The sequence below is a fragment of the Pollachius pollachius genome (assembly GCF_949987615.1).
Source record: "Pollachius pollachius genome assembly, chromosome: 8".
Taxonomy (NCBI): Eukaryota; Metazoa; Chordata; class Actinopteri; order Gadiformes; family Gadidae; genus Pollachius; species Pollachius pollachius.
The window spans coordinates 1,586,701-1,600,764 of record NC_136941.1 but is presented as its reverse complement, the minus strand read 5'-3'; the positions used below and the strand labels follow the sequence as shown (position 1 = coordinate 1,600,764).

The window sequence follows — 14,064 nt, the reverse complement described above, 5'->3', positions numbered from 1 at the left end:
AATAGTGTAGTGTAGTATATCAGACCCATCTAAAGAACCTACAGCCCTGCTGTCTGGGTAGGATCAGAGAGAGTGAGATGGCCTAGAAGCCATCTTAAATAAGTGTGGAGGAGCCTGATTGGAATGGAGATCAGGTGTGTTGCAGCTCCTGCTGCCACACCTGAGACACGCCTCCACAATCCCCTGCACAACCACCCAGAGCAAGGTCATCACAGTGGTCTTATATTTGTAGTCAGTTATAGTTTTGATGCCTCTCCACATGCTCCTGGGGTCCGTGTTTTCAAAGTGACCCTCAATGCGCTGTCTGTTCTTGCCTTTGGCCTCTTTAATTCCCTTTTTCAGGTCTCATCGGGCAGTTCTATAAGCCAGCATGTCCCCCGACCTGAAGGCAGTATCTCTCGCCCTGAGCAGTGACCTGACATTACCGTCAAACCAGGGTTTCTGATTAGGGAACACCTTGATGGTTCTGGTGCGCAGTACTGCCTCGGTGCAAAACTGAATGTAGTCCAGGACGTTAGAGGTGTACTCCTCAAAGTTGGCTCCCTGAGAAAATACCTCCCATACTGTGCTCTCAAAACAGACCTGTAGTAATGCTACAGCTTCCTCACTCCATACCTGTACTGTCTTCCCAGCTGGTTGGGTTCTACAGCAACTGGTTTATAAGATGGAATCGGTGTCAAGGAGATATGATCTGATAATACGAGGTGTGGGGATGGTGCAGCTTTAAATGCCCTCTGTATATTTGTATATACTTTGTCCAGTGTGTTTTTATCTCTGGTGGGAAAGCATACATTTTTGTTGAGTCTTGGTAATACTTTCTTGGTAATACTCCACCGCTGCCTAGCTGGCAGTGGTGGAGTTATTAGATGATGACCTTGTAATGAACCCAATGTTTTTTTTAAATTTAATTTACATTTTTCTCTTATAGAAAATGACATTGCAACTGGATTTGGGGATCATTGGTAAGTTCTTATTTGATATGTTTCACTTTATAAATGAGTAACAGATAATTTATTAATATCCAGTGATTTGCAAGGGTTAATGACTCACACCAAGTCAAATGATATCACTGTGATTCAAAACATTTTTGGGGCGATGGGGCCAGCATAACGTCAGCTCAGTGGCATTTATAACGTAGCTCACTGAGACGTCATGACAACACAGAGCAGGGACCAAGGGTAGAAATGGTGCTTTCACTCCTTTAGTTCGTAGACTCAGTCCGATTCAGGGTGAAGCTGAGGCTTTGTTACATTTTCATTTGGTTCAATCAGTGTAGAGTCCACACTGGACTCTGAGCGGCCAACCGTATTGTAAACCAACGGCTCGCGGTCGGCGGGTCGCTCGTCTGTTGGACAGAACCTCCGAGGGAAACTCCCAACGCCTCCTAGTTGAGGACAATAAAAATGGAGAAACTTTGTGCGGTCTTGAGTTTTTCATTCTGCTTCGGTGAACTCTATTGGACTCTAACATGTATCATGTTTCATTAAACTAACATGCACCATAGTTATAATAAACTCACATGTTTCATGGTTAGATTTAACTAACATGTATCATGGTAAGATTTAACTAACATGTATCATGGTTATATTAAACTAACATGAATCATGTTACATTAAACTAACATGTACCATAGTTACAATGAAATAACATGTATCATGGGTAGATTTAACTAACATGAATCTTGTTACATTAAACTCTAACATGTATAATGGTTAAATTAACCTTACATGTATCATGTTACATTAAACTCTAACATGCATCATGTTACATTCAACTAACACGTATCATGTTACATTCAACTAACATGTATCAGGGTTATGCTCAATGATAGTCACTGCTGTCCTGACATGTTAACGTGTTGTTTCTCTCTATAGAATTCGAAGAACAAATAGATAAGATGGTAAGTGCTATTACTGGTTTGATACAGAATACAATAATAAGTGTGAACCTAGCTGGCAGTGGTGGAGTTATTAGATGATGACCAGAGGCGTATTAACACACAGGCTAGCCTCGGCTGAGCCTAGGGGCCCAGGTGTGCAAGGGGCCCTCGATTGGCCAGACTATTTTCAATTTTACTTAAAATAAATAAAGTCTTCACCCCTATTGGCCCATAACAAGAACCATTAAAAAGTGAAGCAGCTGATTGGGTAGATGTGTGGGCCATGTCATATGGCCAGGGACATAAAGTCAATTTGGTTGTAAAGGAATAAGTCATGTCTGCTGGACAGCAAAGAGGCAGAATGTATGAAAAGGTAAAAGCGAAGTGTTTCCATTTGTCGATATTGCACTCCACTATTTATGACTGTCTGTGGCCAATGACAGCGGGGGGCGCTCTTTTTAAAAATTGGCGCTCGTGCTGGGCGGTATACCGGTTTACACCGCATACCGGTGTGTAATTTCGTTATGATATGCACACATTTATTACACAACGTTCGGAAGCTGCGCCACGCCACACTGTTTCAGAAGGGACTCTTTTCGTTGTTGCGCTTCTAAACAAGAATGGTACGAGTATGACTGCAACTTTCTTTATAGGTCCATGACTGCGAGGTGTGATATTTCAGGCCAGCTGGTAAAAGAGTGTGTCACGGCTTTCAAACATATAAACCATAAAGCCTATGGGCACCTCGGGACGGACTTGTCAACGCGCTGCGGCATCACTTACTTGATGTTGTTCTGATTGCAGATCGGCAGGTTGTAGTGGCTGCATGCTTGAATAAATGAACGAACGTGTGTGTGTGTGTGCCTGTGTGTGTGTGTGTGTGTGTGCGTGTGCGTGTGTGTGTGTGTAGATGTCTGTGTGTGTTGCGAGGGTATGCGATTTCAAAGTAACAAACAAACAAGCTCAAAGCCGATGCATGCATCCAAAACTATTCGTTCAAAACCAAATAAACAAATCAAAAACAGAGTCGCTTCTTCGCTTGAAATACTTTCTTTTATTTTCAAAACTTGGGAATTAATACGGCGCGGTACCGAGCGGTTGATAACAATGTTGGCGTCTCCTGTGGCTGCCTTGTGAACCTGCGTTATATTACTTAAAAGGACTTTGGCAGTAATGTTTTAAACCCCGCCATTCACGCAAGTGTAAACCCGAGCAGCATATCTGCGTGCCTGCCTGCTTTCAGCGCGTAATTATTATGTCATTATTATTATTTTTAATTGTTTTTTAAATAGTAGTTTAGATGAGTCGATTGATTGAAAAATTTGTCTAAATATTAGTGTTTTTTTTCATTTTTATTACTGTCATATACCGTGAAACCGTTAGAATTGAGAAAAATACTGCTATATAAATTTTTGGTCGTACCGCCCAGCAATTTAGTAGCGCCAATTGGCGCTAGTAAAAGATACACTGAGATCCACAATGGGCCCAAAGAGACTCATTCATCTCTGATCAGTCCATTGAAAGCGATATTCTGCGCAAATTGGATTTTATCAGCCTCATTAGGGAGTTCTGTTTTTCGGTCCCCAGAAATACGTGGTTGTAGCAGCTATGGGGAAATCACACTTGTTTCTGTCTCATTGCTGTTTTAGTGAAGGCTGTCTCTATGTGTGTGTGTGTGTGTGTGTGTGTGTGTGTGTGTGTGTGTATGCCAGTGCTTCCGAGTGTGTGCGTGAGGGCCATGTAATAATCCTAGCACGCTTTTATACATGGCAGTGAATTTAGTTTTTTCTGCGGGATCAGTAAGGAGGCCTCACAAAAATAGTAGCCTAGGGGCCAATGACCACCTTAATCCACCACTGATGATGACCTTGTAATGAAATCAATGTTCATATTGGATTGACATTTTTATTTTATTGAAAAAGGAAACACCGGAACAGGTTAACGCGTGTAACAGTAAGTTCTTATTCCACATTTTTCACTGTGTTAATAACTAACAGATAACTTATTAATATCCAGTGATTTTCAAGGGTTACTGACTCAAACACACTCAAATGATATCGCTGTGATTAAAACATTTCATCCTATTGTACCAGAGAGTCAGAGCCTACCTAGCAGAGGGACCAGAGTGGCAGACCTACTGAACAACATCATCTAGATATTAGATTATAGAATGGAGCTATCCATGTATATAAGACACTACTCTCATAGCTGGGGCGATGTGGACAGCATAACGTCAGCTCAGTGGCGTTTATAACGTACCTCACTGAGTCGTCATGACAACACAGAGCAGCGACAAAGGGTAGAAAGACTTCTGTCCTTGTTTGACCACGATTATGGCAGCCGTCTCCCTACACATATTCAGTCTGTCAAGATGTTCTTCTGTGTAGAGGCTAATTCAGAGCGGAAACCAGGAACTGGTTCAACTGATTAAACATGATTAGAATATATGGAGCAGTTCATAATAATGTATCATGTTAGATTCAACTTTAACATGTATCATGGTTACAATATACTAATGTAACTATACTAATGATATTGGCTGCTGTCCTGACATGTTACTGTATTGTTTATCTCTACATAGAAATGCGTTGGCAACTTCAGTCGGTAAGTGTTTTTACTGGTTTGATACAGAACCCAATAATATGTGTGACCCTAGCTGGCAGTGGTGGAGTTATTAGATGATGACCTTGTAATGAACCCAATGTTGAAATTGTCTTCACATTTTTCTTTAATAGAGAAAGAAAACACCGGAACAGGAGGGGAAGTTCACAGGTATGCCACATGCTTCATTTTGTAAATTAGTAACAGATAACTTAGAATATATTGAGCAGTTCACTTTCATTACATCAATCATAGTCCTGGGAGCGACGCATTTTATTAAACTAACATGTATCATGATAACATTAAAGTACTGACATGTATCAGGGTTACATTAAACTAACATGTATCATGATTACATTAAACTAACATATATATTGTTACATTAAACTAACATGTATCAGGGTTATGCTGATTGATATTGACTGCTGTCCTGACATGTTACTGTATTGTTTATCTCTATATAGAATTGATTGATCGATATTATAAGGTAAGTGTTATTACTGTTTTTATACAGAACACAATAATATGTGTGAAGGTTCAAGGAGTTTAATTGTAAATTGTAGTACACAACGAAATACAGGTTGGCACTCTCTAGCAGCAGTTAGAGTTTAAATGGTTAAATGACACAAAACACAAAAAGACACAATGAGACGATGACAAATAAGACAATCACAAAGACAAAGACCAAATCACAGAAGTGTTTAAAACATATATAAATAGTGATATGTAGATTAAAAATGAACAGCAGTTGTGAAGTGCATAAAGATTTCATTGGAGGCCACAACTGTAAAGTGCACAATACTAATGGTACACACACACACACACACACACACACACACACACCCTGTCCATATTGTGCCCATCAAGTCCAGTGTGTGTGTGTGTGGAGGGGCAGGGCGGGGGGGTTGTGGGTGGTGGAAGCTACTGCTCCTGGAGGAGAGTTGTCCTTAGTGCTTTGTTAGGGGGTTGAGGGGGTGATGGAGGCTACAGCTCCTGGGGGAAAAGCTGTTCCTCAGTCTTGTGGTGCGGGCCCGCAGTGTGCGGTACCTCTTCCCTGATGGTAGGGGGACAAACAAGGTGTGTCCAGGGTGAGTTTTATCAGTGCTTATTGACCTTGCCTTCGTCTTCAGGCGGTCACCACACAGAGTCCAGGTCTGGGAGCTCAGCTCCTATGATCTTTATTGCTGACCTAACCACTCTGGCCAAGTCCCTCCTGTCCTCCGCTGTGCAGCCTTCATGCCGCACACTGCAGCCCTGCAGAGGATGCTCTCAATTGTGCTCCTATAAAAGTTAATGAGCAGGTGTGTGGATAAACCAGCCTGTTGGAGCTTCAGTAGGAAGAAGAGCCTCTTCTGGGTCCTCTTTACAAGGTTGGAGATGTTAGTAGCCCATGTTAGGTCCTTGGTGTTGTACGTCCCCAGGAATTTAACAGAGTCCACCCTCTCCACTTCTTCCCCATTGATGGTAAGTGGGGTCTGCGTGGTCCTCTTGGACCTCCTAAAGTCCACGAGGATCTCATTTGTTTTGGTGGTGTTTAGGACCAGGTTGTTTTCCACACACCACTCTGCCATGTGTTGGACCTTTTGCCTGTAATGGCACTCATTGTGGTCACTAATGAGCCCCACCGCAGTGGAGTCATCAGCATTAGATTATGGTGTTTGATGAATGGATGTGTACTCAGTCAGGGGTGAAGAGGGTTTATAGGGCTGGGCTGAGTACATAACCTTGGGGCGCACCGGTGTTCAAGGTTGTAGTTGAGGATGTCAGATCCCCTACTCTGACATTCTGCGGTCGGTTTGAAACAAAGTCCAGGATCCATGAGCAGAGTGAGGTGGGGAGACCAAGATGAATGAGTTTGAGGACCAGTTTATGGGGGATTATGGTGTTGAAGGCAGAGCTGAAGTCCACAAAGAACATCCTTACATATGTGTTCGGTACTCCAGGTGGGACAGGGCTGTGTGGAGTGCGATGGAGACAGCGTCCTCTGTGGATCTGTTTGCCTTATGGGCAAAATGGTGGCTGTCCAGGTCCACAGGGATGCGGTCTCTGATGTACGCCAGTATCATCCTCTCAAAGCACCTCATGATTACTGGGGTGAGGGCGACTGGGCGGTAGTCATTGAGGCAGGGAATGGCAGATTGTTTGGGGATGGGGACGATGGTAGTGGTCTTAAGGCAGGTGGGAACTGCAGCTTGTTGCAGGGAGAGGTTGAAGATTTCTGTAAAAGCTCCTGCTAACTGGTCGGCACATGAACTCAGTACACGGCCCGACACCCCATCAGGGCCAGTAGCCTTATTGGTGTCAATCCTTCTCAAGGTGGACCTCACCAGGTGGTGCTGAAGAGTGAGTGTCTGCTCCTCCTCCTCGCTAACCAGTGCGGTGGTTGAACTAGCTTGTAATTCATGACAAAAAAGGGGAGACCACACAGTAGTATATTTAGTATATTTATTTACAACCAATAACCTCTATAAAGAGATAACAATAAACCATTTTCCCATGTAAACCATCAGTATCATCAGTAGTGTCTGTAGTGTATGGGTGCATGTGAATAGTGTAGTGTAGTATATCAGACCCATCTAAAGAACCTACAGCCCTGCTGTCTGGGTAGGATCAGAGAGAGTGAGATGGCCTAGAAGCCATCTTAAATAAGTGTGGAGGAGCCTGATTGGAATGGAGATCAGGTGTGTTGCAGCTCCTGCTGCCACACCTGAGACACGCCTCCACAATCCCCTGCACAACCACCCAGAGCAAGGTCATCACAGTGGTCTTATATTTGTAGTCAGTTATAGTTTTGATGCCTCTCCACATGCTCCTGGGGTCCGTGTTTTCAAAGTGACCCTCAATGCGCTGTCTGTTCTTGCCTTTGGCCTCTTTAATTCCCTTTTTCAGGTCTCATCGGGCAGTTCTATAAGCCAGCATGTCCCCCGACCTGAAGGCAGTATCTCTCGCCCTGAGCAGTGACCTGACATTACCGTCAAACCAGGGTTTCTGATTAGGGAACACCTTGATGGTTCTGGTGCGCAGTACTGCCTCGGTGCAAAACTGAATGTAGTCCAGGACGTTAGAGGTGTACTCCTCAAAGTTGGCTCCCTGAGAAAATACCTCCCATACTGTGCTCTCAAAACAGACCTGTAGTAATGCTACAGCTTCCTCACTCCATACCTGTACTGTCTTCCCAGCTGGTTGGGTTCTACAGCAACTGGTTTATAAGATGGAATCGGTGTCAAGGAGATATGATCTGATAATACGAGGTGTGGGGATGGTGCAGCTTTAAATGCCCTCTGTATATTTGTATATACTTTGTCCAGTGTGTTTTTATCTCTGGTGGGAAAGCATACATTTTTGTTGAGTCTTGGTAATACTTTCTTGGTAATACTCCACCGCTGCCTAGCTGGCAGTGGTGGAGTTATTAGATGATGACCTTGTAATGAACCCAATGTTTTTTTTAAATTTAATTTACATTTTTCTCTTATAGAAAATGACATTGCAACTGGATTTGGGGATCATTGGTAAGTTCTTATTTGATATGTTTCACTTTATAAATGAGTAACAGATAATTTATTAATATCCAGTGATTTGCAAGGGTTAATGACTCACACCAAGTCAAATGATATCACTGTGATTCAAAACATTTTTGGGGCGATGGGGCCAGCATAACGTCAGCTCAGTGGCATTTATAACGTAGCTCACTGAGACGTCATGACAACACAGAGCAGGGACCAAGGGTAGAAATGGTGCTTTCACTCCTTTAGTTCGTAGACTCGGTCCGATTCAGGGTGAAGCTGAGGCTTTGTTACATTTTCATTTGGTTCAATCAGTGTAGAGTCCACACTGGACTCTGAGCGGCCAACCGTATTGTAAACCAACGGCTCGCGGTCGGCGGGTCGCTCGTCTGTTGGACAGAACCTCCGAGGGAAACTCCCAACGCCTCCTAGTTGAGGACAATAAAAATGGAGAAACTTTGTGCGGTCTTGAGTTTTTCATTCTGCTTCGGTGAACTCTATTGGACTCTAACATGTATCATGTTTCATTAAACTAACATGCACCATAGTTATAATAAACTCACATGTTTCATGGTTAGATTTAACTAACATGTATCATGGTAAGATTTAACTAACATGTATCATGGTTATATTAAACTAACATGAATCATGTTACATTAAACTAACATGTACCATAGTTACAATGAAATAACATGTATCATGGGTAGATTTAACTAACATGAATCTTGTTACATTAAACTCTAACATGTATAATGGTTAAATTAACCTTACATGTATCATGTTACATTAAACTCTAACATGCATCATGTTACATTCAACTAACACGTATCATGTTACATTCAACTAACATGTATCAGGGTTATGCTCAATGATAGTCACTGCTGTCCTGACATGTTAACGTGTTGTTTCTCTCTATAGAATTCGAAGAACAAATAGATAAGATGGTAAGTGCTATTACTGGTTTGATACAGAATACAATAATAAGTGTGAACCTAGCTGGCAGTGGTGGAGTTATTAGATGATGACCAGAGGCGTATTAACACACAGGCTAGCCTCGGCTGAGCCTAGGGGCCCAGGTGTGCAAGGGGCCCTGGATTGGCCAGACTATTTTCAATTTTACTTAAAATAAAAAGTCTTCACCGCTATTGGCCCATAACAAGAACCATTAAAAAGTGAAGCAGCTGATTGGGTATATGTGTGGCCCATGTCATATGGCCAGGGACATAAAGTCAATTTTGATGTAAAGGAATAAGTCATGTCTGCTGGACAGCAAAGAGGCAGAATGTATGAAAAGGGGAAAGCGAAGTGTTTCCATTTGTCGATATTGCACTCCATTATTTATGACTTTGTTTGTGGCCAATGCCAGCGGGGGACGCTCTTTTTCAAAATTGGCGCTCGTGCTGGGCGGTATACCGGTTCACACCGCATACCGGTGTGTATTTTCGTTATGATATGATTTTTTTGTGTACTGCCATACCAGTGTGTTCTATTACACAATGTTCGGAACGCTGCGCCGCGCCACACTGTTTCAGACGGGACCCTTTTCGTTGTTGCGCCTCTAAACAAGAATGGTACGACTATGACTGCAACTTTCTTTATAGGTCTCTTCTTTCTTTATAGGCAGGATATGACTGCGAGGCATGATATTTCAGGCCAACTGGTAAAAGAGTGTGTCACGGCTTTCAAACATATAAACCATAAAGCCTATGGACGCCTCGGGACGGACTTTTCAACGCGCTGCGGCATCACTTACTTGATGTTGTTTTGATTGAAGATCGGCAGGTTGTAGTGGCTGCATGCTTGAATAAATGAACGTGTGTGTGTGTGTGTGTGTGTGTGTGTGTGTGTGTGTGTGTGTGTGTGTGTGTGTGTGTGTGTTGCGAGCGTATGTGATTTAAAAGTAACAAACAAGCTCAAAGCCGATGCATGCATCCAAAACTATTCGTTCAAAACCAAATCAACAAATCAAAAACAGAGTCACTTATTCGCTTCAAATACTTTATTTTATTTTTAAAACTTGGTAATTAATACGGGGCAGTACCGAGCGGTTGAAAACAATGCTGGCGTCTCCTGTGGCTGCCTTGTGGACCTGCATTATATTACTTAAAAGGACTTTGGCAGTAATGTTTTAAACCCCGCCATTCACGCAAGTGTAAACCCGAGCAGCATATCTGCGTGCCTGCCTGCTTTCAGCGCGTAATTATTATTTGTAATTTTTTTTATTATTATTATTTTTATTAGTAGTTTAGATGAGTCGACTAATCAAACAATTTGTCAAAAGATTAGTCGTTAGTGGCAGCACTAGTGAACACCTGATAATGCATGGAAAAAAAATACCATCATATGTAACTGCTGTGTGCCCGTCCCGCCAAGAACCCACACGCAGGCTGGATTGGATGATGGCTCTTTATGTGGTAGCCCAAGCAGAGAGCCCAAGCAGAGAGCTGCAATGAGGTAGATGCGCACACACAATATATGATTTAGCACTTTCACCGGAATCGACATCCCAAGCAGAGAGCTGGAAAACTGCCCAAGTACATCACATCTTGACATTTTACGACTACAGGAAATGCCTTTCAAGATGTGACTTAATACAATATAAAGATCTTTAACAGAATACTTTTTAACATGTGATCGTATAGTGGTTTTAACCTAACAATACAATATATTCTTAACTTATTTCTTTAACAAACATCATCCTTTTATTATATATTTATGAAATAGAAAAGTAAAAATCGAAAAAAAAACAATAGAAAAATACAAAATGCAAGACGCAATGTTAAATAAATAATTAAACTACATAACGGCACCCCCTAGTGGTGACTAGAGGTGGATTCAATGATTCGTTTACGTGAACCAGTTCGCGTCAGTCAGTTCGCCAAGATGAGTCGTTCGCGAATCGTTCGTTCGTTCGTTCAGCCCAGTTTCCGGTTCAGTCCAGTTTCCGTTTCCGGTAGCGGTGAATCGCATCATGCAATGCACCCATTGCATGGTTCTCAGCTGAGTCAGTCAGACTCAGTGCTACCGGAAACTCGACTGAACTGGTTCAGTCGAGTTTCCGGTGAATCGAATGGCGAATCGAATCACTTTATCCTGAAAGTTGAGTCAATATCGTTAATTTTATATATTAAAAAAATACCCGAGATAAAGGAACAATGTGAAACCCTAACCCTAAAATGTAAACACCAGGCTACTTGACAAGAAAATGTAACGGACCACCTGAGGCTTTACTTCACCTCAGAGATAATGCGTTAGTTAATAATGATATGCCTTGCGGCATATCATGCGGCATCACCTGCGCATAGTGCTGCTGCGTAGGCCTACATGGACGTTCCAAGTATGTTTACTTCATGTATCGTTGAAGCTAACTAAGTAAAGCCTAGTTATAACTATAACCTGCTCCTGGTGCAGTGCAAGCAACAGTGTGTGCCGTGAGTCGCCTCGGTCCCTCGTCTTCCTGAACGAACTGTCTGCGAGTCGTGGGTCTGGGAGGAGTCAATTCTGAGTCACGAACGACGCGAACGAGACGACCGACGCGAACGAGACGACCGACGCGAACGACGCGAACGAGAGAGAAGAACCAGTTCGGATCGTTCGTTCTAACGATTCGTTCGTTCGAACGAATCAGTTCGCGACCGAACCACCTCTAGTGGTGACTATCAAATTTAACAGGCCACATGGCGCCGTATTGAACATGGCGGACAAAATGAACGAAACGCAACTTCATGGCACATTTAACACACATAGTTCAACAATTATTACCTGCAATGAGGTAGATGCGCACACACAATATATGATTTAGCACTTTCACCGGAATCGACATCTACAGGGGGGAATTACCAGTGTTGGGACTAACGCGTTATTAAGTAACGCGTTACAGTAACTAAGTTACTTTTGCGGTAACGAGCACTGTAACTAATTACTTTGTCAAAATCAGTAACGCGTTATCGTTACTGCGATTTAAACAGGCTCGTTACTCGTTACTTCACGTGCATAACCCAGGACTACAGTTTCCGTGGTGGACGTGAAGCGGACGTGAGTCACGTGACGCAGCGACGCGCAAGTAAATGAATTAAAACAATGGCGGCAGTTGACGACGTTGTATTTCTCTCATGGAAATATGCACATTATTTTTCCTTTCTGACAGTAAAAGACATAAGGAATATTTTGGTTACCTGTCATCTTTGTGGACGTTCGAAAACTCTAGCCACATCAAAAACTAGCAATTCTTATCTGATGAAACATCTTCAGAAACAACACGCATCTACCAAGCTAGTTGAAGACCCTGAAGGTAACACAGGTGATGCTGCTGCTAACGTCAGCTCCGCCGACGCTAAAGGAGAAGCCACTCCAGCCAAACAACAAAAGTTTGATTTTACAAAGCCTGTTGCACAGTCTATAACCCAGACACAGCTAAACAAATGATGGAGATGTATGGACAAAGACTGATATAGACATAGACATACTAACATAGACTACTAAAGCACTTTATCCACCATTATTGATTTCATCAGTTGTTTTATTTATCTAAACGGCCAGAGTGAAGGAAATATTATTTTTGTTAAACATTAACTATGTTTGTGAGGCTGAAAGTACTTTTTATTTATTTAGTTTCTCTTTGTGAGGCTGAAAATACTTTTAAGTTTGCCCATCGTTATTGATGATGAGGTCTCCAGTTGGTGGAGTTTAGCTGTTTTGAGTTAAGGTTAACTTACAAAGAACGGATAAACCTCAATGTGTTTACATTGAAAACATCTATTGTATCAGTTTTGCACTATTGATTCCTACAGTTGCTAGATGGTCTGAGGCACAGTTTAATTTTTGCACTGCCAAAACTATACTTTGTACCTGTTTCAATGGCTACGATAAATATGCCTATCAAAAGTTTCAAAACATACTGTATGTTGTGTTTTGTTGATCCACTGCTTCATCGTAGTGATACTGGGTACAACGATCAAATTTTACAGTTGTTTTGTCGAACACTATGCCACATCAACCCCAAAATAATGTGTGTGCATTTGTAGAGGGTTGGAAACAATGGAAATATTTCATTTATTTGCACTCACACTACTACACTGCTATGGCACGTTCAGGTTACTAGGTGGCGTATTGCGCTTGTGGTAGGATAGGACTTACGTGTAAGCAAGCCAGAGGACTGGCAGCCTCCCTAGCTATCCAGTTAGGGAGGTCCTTTGCCACATTAACACAATTAGATAATTTAGAAAAAAAAGAAGTTACTTTCCCTAGTAACTGGTTACCTTGAAAGTAACAAGTAACTTAAAGTAACTGAGTTACTTTTGAAAGAAGTAACTAGTAACTGTAACTAAGTTACTAATTTAAAGTAACTTGCCCAACACTGGGAATAACAATAACTTCAGTGCAAAATAATAATACTACTAACGTGAGCAACAACCAATACAAAACGGAAATGCACCAAGATAACATCTCGATGTTTGCTGTTACATGACATAAGTCTCACGTTAGCTTAAGTGTAATTTATAATACTTTTGCAGAGCAACATCAAATCGTGGCTTACCCCAAGCAGAGAGCTGGAAAACTGGAAGAGCATCCGGTTTGCGATCATGTATATAGATTTAAAGGTAACAGTAGATGGCGGAATTACTCTCATTGCAGGACAATTCAATATACAGGCTATATACACATTTTAGTAGGAATTTCAATAAAATAATTAAAGTATTTCTTATACCCGTTACATACAGTGGGGCAAAAAAGTATTTAGTCAGCCACCAATTGTGCAAGTTCTCCCACTTAAAAAGACGAGAGAGGCCTGTAATTTTCATCATTGGTAAACCTCAGCTATGAGAGACAAAATGAAAAAAAAAAAATCCAGAAAATCACATTGTCTGATTTTTTAAGAATTTATTTGCAAATTATGGTGGAAAATAAGTATTTGGTCACCTACAAACCAGCAAGATTTCTGGCTGTCACAGACCTGTAACTTCTTCTTTAAGAGGCTCCTCTGTCCTCCACTTGTTACCTGTATTAATGGCACCTGTTTGAACTCCTTATCAGTATAAAAGACACCTGTCCACAACCTCAAACAGTCACACTCCAAACTCC

At 41.9% G+C, this 14,064-nt stretch overlaps 1 protein-coding gene across 3 annotated transcripts in view; it reads left to right on the top strand.

Moving 5' to 3' along the window:
- LOC307079174 (uncharacterized protein) overlaps window positions 1-14,064 on the top strand; it is an 83,069-nt gene extending 69,005 nt beyond the window's left edge. The window contains exons 36-45 of one of the 3 annotated variants that reach the window (XR_013812025.1): window positions 929-962; window positions 1,875-1,900; window positions 3,802-3,832; window positions 4,461-4,483; window positions 4,615-4,651; window positions 4,945-4,967; window positions 7,956-7,989; window positions 8,902-8,927; window positions 10,357-10,437; window positions 13,497-14,039. Coding sequence is in view for 2 of the 3 variants with exons in the window: in XM_079741302.1 (XP_079597428.1) it covers window positions 929-962; window positions 1,875-1,900; window positions 3,802-3,832; window positions 4,461-4,483; window positions 4,615-4,651; window positions 4,945-4,967; window positions 7,956-7,989; window positions 8,902-8,927; window positions 10,357-10,383 (261 nt within the window). In the remaining variant the exon portion in view is untranslated. Of the gene's footprint in view, window positions 1-928; window positions 963-1,874; window positions 1,901-3,801; window positions 3,833-4,460; window positions 4,484-4,614; window positions 4,652-4,944; window positions 4,968-7,955; window positions 7,990-8,901; window positions 8,928-10,356 lie in introns of all 3 variants that reach the window. The other 2 variants (XM_079741302.1, XM_079741303.1) reach the window with 2 other exon arrangements.